This window comes from Xiphophorus hellerii, chromosome 1 (genome assembly GCF_003331165.1).
Source record: "Xiphophorus hellerii strain 12219 chromosome 1, Xiphophorus_hellerii-4.1, whole genome shotgun sequence".
NCBI lineage: Eukaryota > Metazoa > Chordata > Actinopteri > Cyprinodontiformes > Poeciliidae > Xiphophorus > Xiphophorus hellerii.
The window spans coordinates 32,602,834-32,620,697 of NC_045672.1; the positions used below are offsets into that span (position 1 = coordinate 32,602,834).

The 17,864-nt window shown below is 43.9% G+C and overlaps 1 protein-coding gene across 2 annotated transcripts; it reads right to left on the reverse strand.

The window, feature by feature from the left end:
* Positions 1-59: 59 nt before the first annotated feature.
* On the reverse strand, positions 60-17,271 carry LOC116723059 (peptidase inhibitor 16). Of its 2 annotated transcripts, none has more exons than XM_032567601.1 (7): positions 17,224-17,266; positions 10,915-11,231; positions 3,572-3,722; positions 3,416-3,483; positions 3,212-3,321; positions 2,399-2,490; positions 60-2,046 (listed from the first exon to the last, which is right to left on the reverse strand). In XM_032567601.1, the coding sequence occupies exons 2-7, from the start codon at positions 11,170-11,172 to the stop codon at positions 1,652-1,654; spliced, it is 1,074 nt and encodes a 357-aa protein (XP_032423492.1). In that variant the 5' UTR covers positions 11,173-11,231; positions 17,224-17,266; the 3' UTR covers positions 60-1,651. The 2 variants fall into 2 exon arrangements, with proteins under 2 accessions (XP_032423492.1, XP_032423502.1); XM_032567611.1 differs by having other exon boundaries at positions 62-2,046; positions 17,254-17,271.
* Positions 17,272-17,864: the final 593 nt, after the last annotated feature.

Here is a 17,864-nt window from a genome sequence, read left to right on the forward strand (position 1 = left end):
GCCTGAGGTTTGAGTGTTTGTCAGAGTTTCCTGTTCAACAAAAACACTTTGCGATCCTGGGTTGTGGTGAAGAAGTTTAATTCTTTTTTTTACAGACATTTACATAAAGTTGCTGGCTAGCTGACGGTTAGCCGACGGTTAGCCGACAGTTTCAACAGCCAGTTTCGGTTAGAGAAGAGAAGCAGAAGCAGAGTCGTCACTTCAAACATTTTCTCCTACATTTTCCTTGGACTCCCAGTGAAAACGTCTCCAACTCGATCCGTTCTGACCCATAATGGTTCTGTAGTGAACATTAAAACCCTTGTTACCATGGAGACAGGGACGGTCCTTCGTGGACATCTGCTCCGACAGTTCATGGAAAAACATCACAAATCAACAAAAATATTAAAAACTTTATTCCCACAGTCGCCAAGGAAACGGTGCAACAACAGAAAATCTGACAAACTTGGACTTTATGTGAAGTCGCTAATTTTGTTTTCCGGTGATTATTCTGGGATCATTTAATGATTAAAATCGGGGATTAGCTGAAAGGACTTGTTAGCTTAGCGCCGGACCTGGACTGTCAGGATGGGACACCTGATCTTAGGGTACCTGAGGTAAGATACTGACTACGCCTCAGCAATCCGATGAACCGTCACTTTAATGTCACAATGTAAACTCTGGGAGTTCAACTGGATTCATACAAACTCCTTTTGCAAAGTTACAAAATAAACAGCAATAATTTGGGTTATTTAGCATAAAAGAAGAAAATGGGGCTTTAATTTCCAAAGTCATATTTTTCCTCGTTCCATTCATTTATTTATAAAAGTCACAGTTTTAGCTAAATATTTAGCTAAAATGGAAATTCACACGTCGATAAATCCAGAAATTTAATCTCCATATCTGCTAATTTAGTTCTGAGGTAAATATTTAGTTTGAATACAAAGATTTAGTTTGCAAACCAAATATTTAGCTTCAAACTAAATATGTAATTTGAAGCTAAATATTCATTTTAAGGCTAACTATTTAGCTTGGTAATAAAATATTTAGTTTGAAGCTAAATATTTAGCTTGCTAGCTTAAAATTCAGTTTGAGGCTAAATGTTTAGCTCGTTAGCTAAATAGTGTGAAGCTAAATATCGAGTTTGCTAGCTAAATATTTAGCCTAATAGCTAAATAGTTTGAAGCTAAATATTTAGTTTTAGTCTAGATATCTTTCTTGCTAGCTAAATAACTAGCTTGCTAACTGTAACAGCTGCTAATGAAATAATGATATGGTTTTAAAAAATGACTGCAATATGAACCGTTTAATTAAATCAAATTATTGCTGTTAATTTCGGACTGTGTAACTTTACAAACGGAAGCCCATTGGTTCGTTTCTTAAATGTTAGATTTTTAAAAGAGTGAGACATCTTTCTAATTTAGCAGCTTCGGCAGGTAAACCTGCTTCCAGTGGAAAACTTTGTTTTCCAGTTTCCGGTCTCCGGTTTGTGTTTGTTCCCGTCAGATCAGCTCGTTTTCCCCCAGGTCTGGTTCTGGTTCTGGTTCCGTTCAGGCTGAATCAGGTTCTCTGACCCAGTTTCCAGTCCAGATGTAGTTAAAACAGCAGCTTGTGAATTATTAAGGGTCAGAGCGGGAGGCCGTTCGCTCCCCGGCGGTTCTCCTGGTTCTGCTCACAGCCACAGAGTCAGGAGTCCGGCCAAGCCGGCCAGCAGGACCGGTGCCGCGCTCACAGAACCGGAACCGGCCGAGATGTTGGACTGAGGAAACGTTTTCTGCCAGATCTCCTGCTTCCTGATGACTCTCTCCTCCCTCTCCTTCTCATCGCTCTTCCCGGCCTCCTCTTCCTCCCGCGGTGCTCTGGATGTGGGAGAGAAGAAGACTTCCTGCTCCGCGGTTCCTGGAGGAGGCGAGTCTGCAGCGCTGCGTGCCGTGGGGGTCATACTGGGAGTATTGGGAGCTCTGGGAGTCGTGGCAGCAGGAGCAGCAGTGAACGTTGATGAAGGACTGGCAGCAGGAGGCGGATCAGATGACCCCACGGTGACCTCCTCTTCCTCCACGTCAGGAACTGCAACACAAAATGTTCCATCACTTAGCGTCATATTTACAGGTTTTATAACAACTGGACAATAAGTTCAGTTTGAATTCAATTTATAAAGATTGTTGGAGGTGGAAGTGGATTTGATGCTAAAGCAGAAAGTCAGAAAAAGCAAAGATTTTCTAAATCTGTGAGGTGAATCAGAGCCAATCAAATAAAAAAAACAAGAAAATTCTAGAAAAACAAGATTTTCTGTAATTCAATTTGCTTGAAAAAAATCTGAAATTTTGAGATTATTCAGAAATGTTCTAAGAAAAAACATGGAAGTTTATGAAAAGAAGGGAGGAAGAAACGAGCAGATTTGGGTCGGAACATTTCCTACCGCACAGATTGTTCTCACACTTCTGCAGGTTTTCTGGGCAGCTGGAGCACCAGTCGCCTTCAACGTACGGCCGCTGGTCCTCAAAGTTCCCCCTTAACACACACACACACACACACACACACACACACACGGAAAGATTTGACAATGCCTGGAGATCAAAGGGACCTGTTGCTAAGCAACCTGAAATTAAATTTATTCTGAATTCATAAATTTGAACAAAATGGAATTAAATAAATTTTTAAGACATTAAATGTCGGCAGTCAGTCGAGCAGCGTGTCCATATGATACGCCACAACATTACCCCTGGACTTTGACTAGACCCTTTCAGCTGATTCAGGAGATCTGCAAACAATGATTGACAGCATTAAGACCCGCCTCCTGGCTGACCTGGGTGTGTGTGTGTGTGTGTGTGTGTGAGGGTGAAGGGGTGAGTGTGTGTGTCAGCGTGTGTGTGTGCGTGGGTGTGTGTGGGGGTGAAGGGGTGAGTGTGTGTGTCAGCGTGAGTCGGTGTGTGGGTGTGTGTGGGGGTGAAGGGGTGTGTGTGTGTGTGTGTCAGCGTGTGTGTGGGTGTGTGTGTGTGTGAGGGTGAAGGGGTGTGTGAGTGTGTGTGTCAGCGTGTGTGTGTGCGTGGGTGTGTGTGGGGGTGAAGGGGTGAGTGTGTGTGTCAGCGTGAGTCGGTGTGTGGGTGTGTGTGGGGGTGAAGGGGTGTGTGTGTGTGTGTGTCAGCGTGTGTGTGGGTGTGTGTGTGTGTGAGGGTGAAGGGGTGTGTGTGTGTGTGTGTCAGCGTGAGTGTGTGTGTGAGTCAGGACTGACGCTGGGAAGTAGTTGCAGACCAGGAATGACACTCGCTCCCAGTCCAGCAACTCCATCGTGTTGCAGAGATGGAAAGCACATCCGACCCGGTGTGTGTCGCCCCAAACCATCTGCAACACACACACACACACCGTTGAGACATGATCACTTCCACACACACCTGCCTCTACACAGCTACAGAGTGTGTGTGTGTGTGTGTGTGACCTGTGTGTAGTGCCCACACATCTTGTCTTCATCACAGCTGTTGTTCTGGTAGTCAAAGTTCAAATGTTCTGCAACAGAAACTCGACTCAGAGAAAAAAATCCTGTTTTTGTGTTTTTGTTGCCTGGTTGTGATGGACGGGCGCGGCCATGACTCACCCAGGAACCATTTCTCCAGAGCGTCTCGGAGGTCCAGAGGCCCGCTGCTCACAAACAGATTCTCCCCCGTGTCGTCCAGCGCCGGGTTGTGGTTCCAGATGCATTTAGCAGCGTAGCCCTCCGCTACCAGCTTCAGGTTCGGGTCCCATTTCTGCACAGAGAGCAGAAATCAGCAGGGAGAGAAACAACGGCTTCCAGGAAGCAGAAAAACTCTAATCTGAACTTTTCCTTCCAACCTGGAGGATAAATGGCTCACATAAAACCTTAAAGGGGAAGTATCCTGTTTTACAGGCAAAAAGTGACACTTCACAGCATAAAAATGATAGGAGAAATTTGACTTCCTGCTCCGCCTCCAGGAAGTCATCCAACATGGCTCCTCTATTAACCCTTTAATGATTTTACCAGCGTTACTCTGAGCAGCAGCTCCTACGATGAGCTCAGCAGCTGTTTGCTAATTGCTGCTGGCTAGTCTGAAGGAGCTGAGAGGGGGAGGAGCTGCGCCGCAAAGGCGGGGCTAGGTCCACCCAGGCGTTTAGCAGCTGAATGGTTACCATGGCGATTAGAGGATTTAAGAATCAGAGCAGCACTGCAAGTTTGTGTCTTCTTAAATAACTTTAAAATATGATGGAAAGATTTTTAAAAAGTTGATTTTTAAATGACACCGGCCCTTTAAAACAGGACAGATACCTGGTCAGCGCTCTGACCTTTGGCCTCTGACAGTTTGTGTGTTTTTCTGCCGCCGCGTCTCGGGGGGTTGAGCATAATCTGACTTCCTGTTCCATCAGCCAATAGCGTTTTAGATTTGGTTTTATCTGGGAAGGGGCCGGGGCTTAACAGGCTCAGCTTATATCAGTGATTGGTTAAAATAATTAGGCTGTTACCATGGTAACACAGCAACATATGTACTTTCACAAATTAAACAGACTAGTTTATTTAAAGATGTAATTTTACACAATTTGAAAGTTTTGGTTTATTTCTGATGAAATCATTAATCTTAATACATTTCTCTTTTTAATAAATTAATATTTTAGATCCGTCACGTTTGTTGTGTTTCCAGAAACATTTTTCCTTCTCCAGTTTTCTACAGATGAAACCAGAGGCCGTCCCTGACCTCTGACCTCTGACCCCAGAGGCAGCATGAACCCTCATCAGGTTTCCGGGGTCGTTGCGACGCCGTCAGCACAGACATTCTGCTGCCGACCCGGTCCGGTTCTGCTGCCTCCGCCATCTTGGTTCTGGGTTTTTCTTAGTTTAGTTGGTTGAACTCAGTTAGTTTAGTTTTTTGGCTAAATGGCTCCTCCCCTTTTATATGAAATATGTAAATATCCCAGTAATTTCATTTACTACATTTCAAACATCTTAAGGCTGCCACTTTGGCTTTTTATTTTATTAATTAATTAATTAATAATTTTTTTATTGATATTAATTTACTGTCTTTATGTCCAGACAGTGACTAACCGAACGCTAAGCTCCGCCCCCTGCTGGATAATCTGCTCCATGTCTCGTGGTTAGAATGAAACCTAAACAGGAACAGTTCCTGCAGCCTGTGTGTGTGTCTGTATCTGTGTGTGTGTGTGTGTGTGTGTGTGTGTGTGTTCAGTGCAGACACAAACATCTGCTCTGTGTTAGCCTCTCAGGTCTGAATGCGTCACGCTCCTCTGCTGACTCGAGGCAGCAGCTGATTGTTTCTGCGGCTCTGAGCTCAGGACGTTTTAGGAAGTTTAAAGTTTTTCATTCAGTTTGAAAAATCTAATTGTTCCTGTTGACGTTCTACTGCAGGAACATTTTGCTTCATGCAAACCCAGAGGCGCCTCAGCCTGTCAGATGATTCAGTAACTGCCTGATAGCATCACCGCTCCTCTGCTGGTGACACCAGAACCAGAACCAGAACTCCATCATCTGCTCCACCTCCAGCTGCTGTGGTTCTCTGAGTCAAACCAACCTGTTCCCCTCCTGGCCTGTGGGGGCACTGCACCAAGAACCACTGAAGGAAACAACACAAAAACCTCTGAAGACACTGAGAGCAACTTCCTTCTTCACCAGATGGAAACAAGATGGAGGATTTTAGTGTTGGAGGATTTCTCTTTAGTCTTTGGCTGAAGACCAGGAGCCATTTCTGCTGCTAGCGCTAGGCTAGCAGGTTAGCTTTGGCTGCATTTAGCGGTCTCCGGTCCGCTTGGCGTTCACATTCAAACCGAACTCGGACCGAGGTCTGGAGGACCAGAGGTCAGAGGTCAATTATCGTTCACACGTGACCAACTGAACCGGAGTTTCTAAAGAAGTGGAGTGGAGTTGGCATAAAGCGGACTGGACTGGGCTGCTGGTGTGATTTCATTTCTGTGTTTCAAACAGGAAACTGTAGAAATGAATCTGAAAATGAGAAGCGGCGGCCATTACTGTCCTAAAGTTTGATTCAAAGATTCAGGTTCATTTCATCTGTGAGTTGATCCACCTCTGTGTCTGTTTGGGGTGTTTTGATCCTGATTCTGTGTTTGGCTCCGTTCAGCAGAAAACCCGGACCTGACGGATCGTTTCTCCTCACTGGTGGAGTTCAGGGTGGAGGTCAGCTCAAGGTGCTACATCAGCTGCTTCTCAAATCTCTCCAAGCAGAAAATTGTGTTTTTCTTTCGGGTTGTTTTGCCCCTCATTGGACCCCTCACTGTTTGCTCTATATACAACATTTTTGTCCAAGTGGGGTCTCCGTACTCCCAGCGATGGTCTGAAACCTGTCTGGTTCACTCCCTCTCACTTCTACAAGTCCAAACACTGATTGGAGACTAACACACATTCCTCTTCATTCCTCTACCTAATTTTCATTTCTGCTCATGTAAACATGGAGCTGGCCGGCGTTGCCACAGCTTACGGCTCCATTGCTCAACGCTCCGTTGCTCTGTGGTTATTAACTGGAGGTTGTCTGCAGAGGAAACTCCCCTCTGCCTCAGCGCCTTCAGACCTGAGCAGCTCGGTTCATGTCGAGGCAAAGATTATTAAACTGGACGCGTTCCAAGCGGCGTGGCGCAATTCTGCTGCTCGGAAAGCTGCAGCCGGGGACAAATAAGAGGCAATAAATAAGCAACCAGCAATAAAGCACCATGAGCCGTGAGCCTGCGGCGGCCGGAGCGTTCCAACGATCCAGTAGAAAATATCATAGTAGCAGAAAACCAGGTCTTTTCCTGATGTAATGTCATGATCCCAGATTTTATGTTTCCTGTTGTTGCCCAGAAGCGTTGGCTCCGCCCTCATCTTCATCCGCCCTCATCTTCATCCGCCCTCATCTTCATCCACCCTCATCTTCATCCACCCTCATCTTCATCCGCCCTGCCTCCTCTTCTTCACCTCTTCATCGTTCCCCTGGTTTCTCTCCAGACCAACGTTCCTGCATCTCCTGGTTTTCTCAGTTTCCAAGCAGATCGCAGCGTCGTCTGCAAACGTCAGAATCCACAGAACCTCCTGCCGGGGGTCAAAGGTCAGCCGTGAACCAGAGGACCGGCGAGTCGGTCCCTGACGTTCTCCACGTTTAGCCCAGGAACGCTGCTGGCCGACACGTAGTTCAGTGATTATCAGGAGGAAAACTACAGGAAGTCAGAAGAGTTTGGGTGGGATTGAATAAAGACGATTTAACTGAGAAATGTTTTACAGAACCAGAACCTTCCTAAAAACACGCTGCAGGTTTTTGTTTATCCACAACGCTGGAAGGCAGAAAGACGATTCTTTAACTGCAGCAGTGGAAACATTAAAAATATAAAACCTGGAGACTGTTGGTTTCTGATATGGATGATGTGGGCAGCGGCCCAGGGCTTCATATCTGGGTTTGGTTTTCAGCTAAAAGTTTTTAATAGAAGAAGAAGAAGAATGGAGGAAACCTGGGAACTGATCCACGTTTCTTCACAGCTTAGCGCTTCACAGAGGATCCCAGCGAAACATGCTGAACTTTGGGATTAATGTGGGAATACTTGTTTGTGGTTCTGTTTGCTTTACTGGATCAGAACCAGACCCATTTCTGTGACTCCTCAGTCTGATGGCGCTGCGTCGTCCTTCCACTTAATTGTCCCAGCCTAAGTGGCTTTGTGACTGACGGGTCGCTCACCGCAGAGCTGCGGCTTGCCTCTCTGAGACGCTTCATGCTGGTTTCCTCCCAGGTCAAAGGTCAGAGCAGCTGATGAGACGGAGCCTCTCCACATGCTGCAGGAATTCGCTGCAGCTTGTGGTTTAATGTCGGCGGCTGCAGGAAAATACCAGGCAGAGTTTAGATCTCGTGTTTCTGCTGCACCGAGGCGGGATTTGAACCCACAACCTTCCAGCAGCAACTGAGAGCTTCAGGAATCTCGGTTCTTCTCGTCTCCTCAGGAACTCTGACGCTGGCTAACGGATAACAGCAGCTGGGAACGGCGGCGTGGCTCTGACAGGAGGCATGCTGGGAAATCAGCTGCAGCGTTTTAATAATCTGAGTTAATCTGAGAGCAGAGAGAAAAAAAACTCCAGTCACTTCCTGTTAGGGTCTGATTTCACTTCCTCCTCCCTCCACCTGACCCGTTCTGGTTCTGTTCCAGTTCTGGTTCTGGTTCTGTTCTGTTCTAGTTTTGTTCTGGTTCTGGTACTGGTTCTGGTTCTGGTTCTGGTTCCTGGTTCTGGTACTGGTTACTGGTTCTGGTTCTGTCCTGGTTCTACAGGAGTCGTTCAGTAAAGCTCAGAGTTTATTAATCCTGCTGGTTATTAAAGTTACAGTCAAAATTAACAGCAATAATTTCAGTTATTTAGTCATGAGAGCAAAAAATGGGAATTAATTGTAATAATTTTCATCTGTAGTTTTCTAACTAAATATTTGAAATGCGAACTGGAGTTTCAAACTAAATGTTTAACTTGCTCATTCTTTAGTTTTCTAACTCAAATTCCAAACTAAATAATTTCTCACTAACTAAATATTTACTATAATAACTAAAATGTCAAACTATTCAACTTGCTACATATTTAATCTGTGAACTAAAATTTCAATCTAAACATTCAGTTTGTTAACTTAATACTTAGTTTGAAGCTGAATAAAGTGTAATAAGGTTTATGGACTGAGTTCAGAACCAGAACCGGTCCAGAACTTCTGGCTGCAGAAACACGATCAGTTATTTCTGTTCAGGAAATTTAAATTTAATCGTTTCTGTTTTTTATGAACTGATCTGTGTGATTCGGTTTATGTGTAATTATTATTATTATCATTAATATCATTATTATTATAGTCATTATTATCGTTAATATCATTATTATTGTTAATATCATTATTATCGTTAATATCATTATTATCGTTAATATCATTATTATATCGTCATTATAATCGTTAATATCATTATTATTATCGTTAATATCATTATTTTTATCGTCATTATTATTGTTAATATCATTATTATTGTTAATATTATTATTATTATCGTCATTATAATCGTTAATATCATTATTATATCGTCATTATGATTGTTAATATCATTATTTTTATCGTCATTATTATTGTTAATATCATTATTATCGTCATTATTATTGTTAATATCATTATTATTATCGTCATTATTATCGTTAATATCATCATTATTATCGTCATTATTATCGTTAATATCATTATTTTTATCGTCATTATTATTGTTAATATCATTATTATCGTCATTATTATCGTTAATATCATTATTATTATCGTCATTATTATCGTTAATATCATTATTATATCGTCATTATGATTGTTAATATCATTATTTTTATCGTCATTATTATTGTTAATATTATTATATTTAATAACCCTCCCTCTCCTCTGTCCTGGTCGATCTTCGCCTCATTTCTCTCAAACTGAATTCAGTTTTTTTATGACAAATGTTAATGAAATTTCACATTTTTTCAGAGAGGATCTGAGGTCAGGCTCAGTTTCTCCTCTGAGTCTCAAATATCCCAGAATGCAGCAGGAGAGTTTGTTTTTATTGATCCTGATGTGATCAATGTTTCTTCAGATTCTTGCTGATCTCTGATCCTGGTTCTGGTTCTGGTTTCCGTCTCGGCTCCGTTTTACTCCTGGTTCTGGAGTTCATCCGGCCTCACTGGTGGAGTTTGGAAATCTTTTGTTTTTATGAGGTTTATTGTGCAACGTTTCCATTTCTGAAATGTTTGATGTATTTTGGCTGCGGTGATAAAAACAGGTTCAGAAACTGATCAGAATCTGATCATCACTTCCTGTCAGACGCCTCAGATTAACCGGTAATCTGACTCAATCCCAGACGCAGAAAGATTCAGTTTGACAAGATGGAAAAAATAATTTATTTTACAGTCAAAACCCCAAAACTGAAGTTTAACTGCGGCGCTTTGTTTGTTAAACGGCCAGTAATGAACAACAATAGATTTCCCAAACATTTCTGTTACAATGTAAGATTTTATAAATTCATAAACGCCTCCTCAGAGGAGAACCCAAACCGCTACAGAACTTTACATCAACCAAAGGAAAACCACCAGAACCGGATCAGAACCGGCAGCCCGATCCGATAAGTTCAGCTCCAGCATTCTAATGTTAATGGTATCATGATGTTTCCTTACACTTTGGACCCATCAGAACCAGCTGAACATGACTGACTTCATACCGATATGGACCAGAACCACAAAGGCGGATCAGAGGGGAAAAGCCCGGTCCAACTCGGTACTGGAGAACTTTCAGTATGTTCCCTCCTGATGGGTCCAGACGACCCGGTTCTACTGGAACCAGAACTCCATCATCTGCTCCACCTCCAGCTGCTGTGGTTCTGACCCAAACCAACCTGTTCCCCTCCTGGCCTGTGGGGGCGCTGCACCAAGAACCACTGAAGGAAACGACACAAAAACCTCTGAAGACACTGAGAGCAACTTCCTTCTTCACCAGATGGAAACAAGATGGAGGCGTCAGATTTTAGTGTTGGAGGATATCTCTTTAGTCTTTGGCTGAAGACCAGGAGCCATTTCTGCTGCTAGCGCTAGGCTAGCATGTTAGCTTTGGTTGTATTTACCCAGAATGCCCTGCTCTGTAGTCCACTTCCTGCTTTTGGAGCGGTCTCTGGTTCGCTTGGCGTTCACATTCAAACTGAACCAGAGTTCACTTCAACTGAACCCAGACTGAGGTTTGGAGGACCAGAGGTCAGAGGTCAGAGGTCAGTTAGCGTTCACACCTTCCCAACCGGACTGGACTTTCTAGCAAACGGACCTGAGTCGAGTAGAAGTTAATAATGAAAATCTTATTTAGCTAAACGAAAACAGATGTTTTGTATTTTAGACGTTCTGACAGCAGAGCCGTTGTTGGGACCCTCTGCATGGAGGCTTCAGGCTGCAGGGCAGGGCGGAGTGGCTCTTACCAGGGGCATCATGGCCGACGCGCTGGGGGAAACCCGTCCTCTGTAGAAGTTGTGCATCTCCACCAGCAGCTCCTCCTCCGACTCGCTCAGGAAGCTCCAGGCTCCAGGAACCAGCAGGGCCCCCAGCAGCAGGCTCACCCAGGAACGAGCTCCCATCGGCGTGCGGCGCGGCGCAGACGCCCCACTGGTCCTGGAGCTCCGCCAAGGGGCCCCGACCTGAGGGGCCCCCTGCTGCTCAGACTGGCTCCTGAGGTGCATGGTGGGTAACGGTCCTGAGGGAATCCTGAGGCGGTCCAGAGTCCAGCGGTGTGGATCAGAGTGTGTGTGTGTGAACAATGTGCCGTTGTCTCAGAGTGTGTGAGAGTTTTGTCCTCAGTGCTGCTCTCGCTCGGCTCTGCAGACCGTTCTGATTCTGACTCAGATTTAACCGAGCCAGGATCCTCCTCCTTCACACACACACACCCTCTATCTGCCCCCCCCCCACACACCCTCTATCTGCCCCCCCGCCCCCACACACACCCTCTATCTGTCCCCCTTCCCCCCCACGCACACTCTAAATCCCCCCCCCTCCAGGGATCACATGACCCGCCCCAAATTAAACCTGCAGCAGAATGAAAGTCCTGACAGGGAGAGACTCAGATAAATTCCTGCTCCGCTCTGCCTGGAACCAGTACACACAGAACCAGTACCCCCCGGCCCCCCACTTCTCTCACTCTGATCCAATCAGCTTTCGTCTGTTTTCTGTTTTTGTTTCTGTTGACTAGATTCATTTTCTACATTTCTCTCGGTCCGGTTCTGATCCAGTCCTGATCCAGTTCTGGACCGATTCCAGTCTGGTTCTGATCCGGAATGGTCCTGAATCATCGGATTCCTCTCCAGTTTTTCCTTCATTTGCTTCATTTTCATTTTATTTTAGTAAATTAAAACTTTACAAAATAAAATGTTGCTTATAAACAATAAATTCCCAAACAGGAACCGACTGTCGTCTCTTCATGGACTCAGCAGTAATGAAATATTTTAAAATGTTTATGTTTACACACATGGTTACATGTAAAAATCTGCATAACAATATAAACTTGATCATTTTACATTTTAAAGTTTTTTTAGCTTATTATTCATTTTAATCCATCATGGCTCTTCTTAAGGTCAAAATGGCCGTTTGAGGTTTGATGCATTATTATTATTATTATTATTATTATTATTATTATTATTATTTTCATTAGGGGTGACTCGGTGTGTAAATTTGGGCCAATATTAATGTCTGATATTAATATCTATCCGATATTTATCGATATCGTATTTATTTCCCTACATTTCAAACATTGCGTAGAAACAACAGATTTCTGCTCTGCTTCAGATAAACATCCCATGATCCTTTGCTGTCAGTATTAATATAACATAACTGAACAAGCTTCAGCTCCAGAACCAGAACCAGAACATCAGAGTGGTTCAGAACCTCACCGGTCCAAACAAACTTCCTCCATCTTGAAGCTTCAAACGGCTCCTGAAGGTTTTGTGTTCTGGTTCTCCATGCGGCCCGGTTCTGTTGTCTGGACCTTTGGGTTTGCTTTGTGATGTCTGAGGTTCTGACTGCATGACGGTTCCCACTGTTTATTTCTCCTTTCCATCTGTTTTCCTCTCTTCGTTTTTTCCTTCTCCTCGATGTTCCCGAGGAAAATGTCTGAAAATCAGAGGATTTTAAACTAAGAGAGGAAATGAAATTTCTTCATCCACTTCAAAATAAGAGCATGGATATAATGCATAGTTTGGTGACTTGAAGAATTCCCAACGATCAAAAACTTTAAAACATGTTGAGCTTAATTCACCTGAAAGTTCACAAAACGTTGAAGAAAATCAGCTCTTCAGAATTCATCTGGAAAAATTTGTTTAGGGGAAGCTAAACGCGCTAAACATTTTCAAAGTTAGCAAGAGCGCTAAGCTAAATATTAGCTTAGCAATTAGTGGATTAGCGGAAGGAAGTGGAAGTGTTATCGCTGTAATTAGATAATAAACAGAAAAAACACAACAGAAAGTAGCACATTTATATGTTTGTTATTATTTATTCTGTTGAGTTTTAAAGTTTTTTGGTTTTTGTTTTCATTTCTGTCAAATATCTGTAATCAATAATTCTCCTCCATCACATTATTACATCGTCCTGCTCACTTCATAGATCTCATGTGACGCCACAATTCCAGAAACTTTGGAACTGACGGCCATCTTGGTAGGCAGTTACTATGGAGTTGCTATGACAACAGTAAACAAGCCACAAGTTACTCGCTGCCTCTGTGTAATAGTAAGATAAATATCAGTGATATTTACTGCAGTACTTACTGCCTAACTAGCAGCGTTAGCTTAGCTAGTGTAGCTTTTATCTGCTAGCTAAGAGGACACATAGCCTCTGTGTTTCTACTTGTTCTCCGTCTGCCAGTCAGCAGAACCTCATTGTTCACATGAAGAGTTCGTACATATTTTATAAATCTGTTTAAATGTTGATGGTAAGCGGCCATGTTGGATAAACTCTTCCTGCTCACTAGCATTGAGCTGCAGTAGCAGATCAGCAGCGGCTCGTCCACATCGTCGGACATGTTTCATTCTCCGTCTCATGCGACAGCAGCCAGGGTCTGCTGTGCTTTGTGCTGCGTTCTCCTACCAAGATGGCGGATCAGTGGCGTCGATCACTTGTGGGAACTGTAATCAATTCCACCACTGACATCCAGCCCAGATGCTAGCTGCGTACTGTAAACTGGTTTCCTCCCAGTAGGCTGTGAGTGGAACCAGAACCATCGGGTCGGGTAGAACACCTGCGCCGGTATCTCCTTCCATCTGCTGGTCCGGGTCCAGAAGCCTGAAATGTTTCACATGTGCCTGTAATCTCTTCCCAAGCGGAACATGACGGATTGTTTCGGTTCTGGCACAGAATCACAGCTTCCGCTGGGAAGGTCCGGAATCTGTTGGCTCCGTTTCCAAACTGTGTTTAAGTCCAAAGACTGGAGCAGAAGATCTGGATATTCAACCCGAACCGGCCCGGTTTCACCAGAAACGGACCGCAGCAGATCCATGAGGATCCAGGTTTTGCTTACCTGACCCAGAACTTATCAGAACCAAACCTGCTCCGTTTAACAGAACCGCTTCTCCTCAACAGACAAAAGGAAAGTTGAGCTTCACAGAATCACTGGAGCCAATCAAACCTTCAGACCTGCAGCCCAATCAATCAATCAATCAATCAATCAATCAATCAATCAATCAATCAATCAATCAATCAATCAATAGATCTAGAGCTATAGATCTAGATTTACAGATCTAGAGTTACGGATCTAGAGCTACAGACGTAGAGTCAGGACAGCTTCAGTTCTGCATCAGAACCAGAACCAAACATGGAGAAGCAGCATTCAGCTTCTATACTCTACAGATCTGGAACAAACTTCCAGAAAACTGAAAAGCAGCTGATTAGAGCTGATTTCAATTAATAATCAATGAAACATTGATCAATATATTTAATGATGATTTTATGATGAAACTCAACAAAATCTTTGTATGACTTTTTTTACATTAATTATGTAAAGCACTTTAAATAAACCGGACTGATTGATTGATTGATTGATTGATTGATAATTGAATAATTGATTGATTGATTGATTGATTGAATAATTGATTTATTGATTGATTGATTGGAGCCTCTCCTCTCTGTTGTCAACCTGCTGATCAGATCCTATAAATCTGTCAGACTTCATTTCTTGTCCCGTTTCCAGGTTTTAATAAATTTCTTCAATCTGGATGAGGATTGTTGTTTTTTCAGATTATTGTTTTTTCCACATCAACATTTTAATCAGGTGCAGCCAAACGTTTTGTTCGTTTTCATAACTCCATAAAGTTTTATCGCTCCTCGTTTTCTTCCAGGCAGTTTCCAGATTCCAGCAGGATGAGAGAGACTTTCTGGAAGAATCAAACCCGGTTCTGATCCATTTTCTGCTCCGGGTTTTCACTGCCAGGCTGTTCGACACATTTCGGTTGCATTTGGATTATTTCCGTCCAAACGGCCCGACTTGTTGGACATTTAGAGGAAAAGAATCGATAGAAAACCCGATTCAGTCCGAGCAGCACCAGGAAGTCTGCAAGGCCAGCTTTTATTTTGATAGTCTGATAATTAGCCATCTAATTTTCATATTAGCTAAATAGATTGCACCTAAATATTTAGTTGGGAAGCTAAACTGTGAAGTATTCCACTGGTTCCCATCAGAACTGGACCTGGTTCTGGTTTCTCCTCCCTCCATCTGGAACCGAGCGGACAGAAGAATCGGACTCCACCCTGCAGCCTGGAAGCATTTCAGGCTCTGAATCACCGAGACGCAGATTTGATCTCAGCAACGTTTCAGTGAGAAACTAGTTTATAAACCTCTAGTTTAATAAACTAGTTTAATAAACTGGATTATTAAACCTCTAGTTTATTAAACTTTTAGAGATTATTAAACCCGGTGGGACCCGGTTCTGTTCCCCTACAGGAACCAAAAGCTGCTTCTACATGTGAATCAATCATTTTGTAACTTTCTGGCTTCAGTTTTTTCTGAATCATCTGGACTTTAACCGGATTTCCTCGGTTCTCCTCGTGATCCGTTTCTGTTTGGAATCTGATTGATTTTGGGTTATTGATTATTATGATTGATGGTTTTATTCCTTTGTGTTTTGCTCTCCAGGTTTCAGTCTTTGGTTTGTAACATGAGGACAAACTGTCCATTTGTGTCGCTGCTACGTTTCTATGGTAACTAGAATCAGGATCGTCTCAGCAGGTCAAAGGTCATCAAACAGAGAAACAGAGATTCTGCTGGACCCGGTAACACCTCTCGCTCTCTCTCTGCCTGAAGCCTCGGCTGCTGCTGACCTTTGACCCCAGCCGTTATCGCTTCCCGCTCTGAGGCTCGGGAGGTCAGAGGTCAGCGCTCAGATGGTGTTTTGCTGTAAACCCAGAGGATCCAGTTTCTGTCAGAGCAACGAGCCGAGCGGCGAAACACGAGAGGCGAGGGTACAGCTGGGCGTGAGACCCGGACCGGACCGGACCGGACCGGACCGTCTGGTTCCATTACATCAGTCCGGCTCATTTTCAGACCAAACCTCACCAGCAGCAGCAGCAGGGCGGTGATGCCTGCAGGGCCCATGCGACCGGGGACCCATGCGACCGGGCCCTCGGTGCCCTGGCTCAGCGAGTCTCTGCAGGGCGCGGCTCCTTCTGAATGACGCCGTGTTTCTGCTCCTCTACGGTTTCCAGGCCGACAAACAGACAAAGTTACATATGAGGGAAAAAATCAAGTTTTATGTGAAAAATGAGCCAAAAGAAACAGAGAAGAAACGTTGGAGTGGCAGATTGTTGCTGCAGCACGTTGCAGAAAAACAGAATTATTCTGTCATTTTTCAGTCGGATTTTAACCGAATTATTTATACATTCATATTTATGTTTACTCCCAACTAAATTCATATTCACAAACTAAATATTTAGTTCAACAGTAAATATTTATTCTCTAAATATTTAGCTTGTTAAAGACATTTTTGGGTTCTCAGTAAATATTTTGGTCATATTCAAAGCAGCATGTGGAAGTGGACTATCAAAATAAAAGCCATTTCAGATTTTACGTCTTCAGGCAGAAACTGAAAAATGTTTCCAGATTTTTTGTCTTCGATAAATTAACCAGTGACTCATTAAATCTGCAAGCGGCTTCACAAAAAAACGAGTCCAAAGCTGCTTATAATAATCAGACTTGGCTACCGAAACTCAAATTAGTTCCTGTTTTTCCAGCAACAAAATGCAGGTCTCCCTCCATTGTTGATGTTTCTGTCGCTGCTGATACTGTCGCACAGAAACAGCCGTCACTGAGGAAATAAAATTAAATTACAAAATAAAATAGTAACGCAAAGTGGCTTTGATAAGTAACTGTAGTCTGACTACTGGATTTGAAAAAGCAACGCGTTAGATTACTGGTTGCTGAAAAAGTGGTCCGACGGCAACGATACTAAGTAACAGGCTACTGACGTCACTGGCTGCGGGTCCATCTGAGGTTCTGGTTCTGCAGTTTGTGGGTCCCAGAGTCAGAACCAGAGCCGGAGAGGAGCGGATTGATCCAAACATCATGTGAACAGAATGTGACCCGGCCCGGCCCAAAGTGTTCTGCTGTCACCGACTGGCTGCTAATGACTAACAGATGGCCGAGTGTTTCTCCCTCTGTGAGGGGCGACTGGCCCGAACGGGCCAGAACCGGGACCCATAAGAACAAGAACTGTCTGGAAATGAATGGAAATCCCCACAAGGAGAGAAAGACATAATGTGTGTGTGTGTGTGTGTGTGTGTGTGTGTGTGTGTGTGTGTGTGTGTGTGTGTTTGTTTCTAATACCTTGTGGGAACCATTTTCCTGACATATACTACGTTGTGGGGACCCACTGCTCCTTGTGGGACCCGAAGCCTGGGCCCCACAAGGGAAACGCTGTTTATGGGTCAGGGGTCAGATTTAGGACTAAGGTGTGAATTGAGTTTTGGTTGGGATTAGGATTAGGATTAGGCTGTAGAAATGAATGGAAGTCAATGGAAAGTCCCCACAAAGATAGCCATGCAAACATGTGTGTGTGTTGGGTGTGTGTGTGTGTTGGGTGTGTGTTTCTCTCTCTCATGCAACATTATGTAATGACTGAGCCGACCATCTTCATCTTCATCATCATCATGGACCTGTCTGCACATGATCCCTGATGATGTCATAGGTACAGGAAGTGGACCCTCCTTAGAGACGTCAGGCAGCCGGACCCCGCCCAGTAACCAGAGCGTCTGGAACTGGTTTGTGCTTTAACTGGTCCGTTTGGTCAGAGAAGAGTCGCTGATCTACAGTCAGGCTGACTCTGCGGCTCCAGCGGCTCCTCCCATCCCTCAGGAAGCTCCAGGTGTTTCCAGAGCGCCGCCGTAAGTAAAGCAGCAG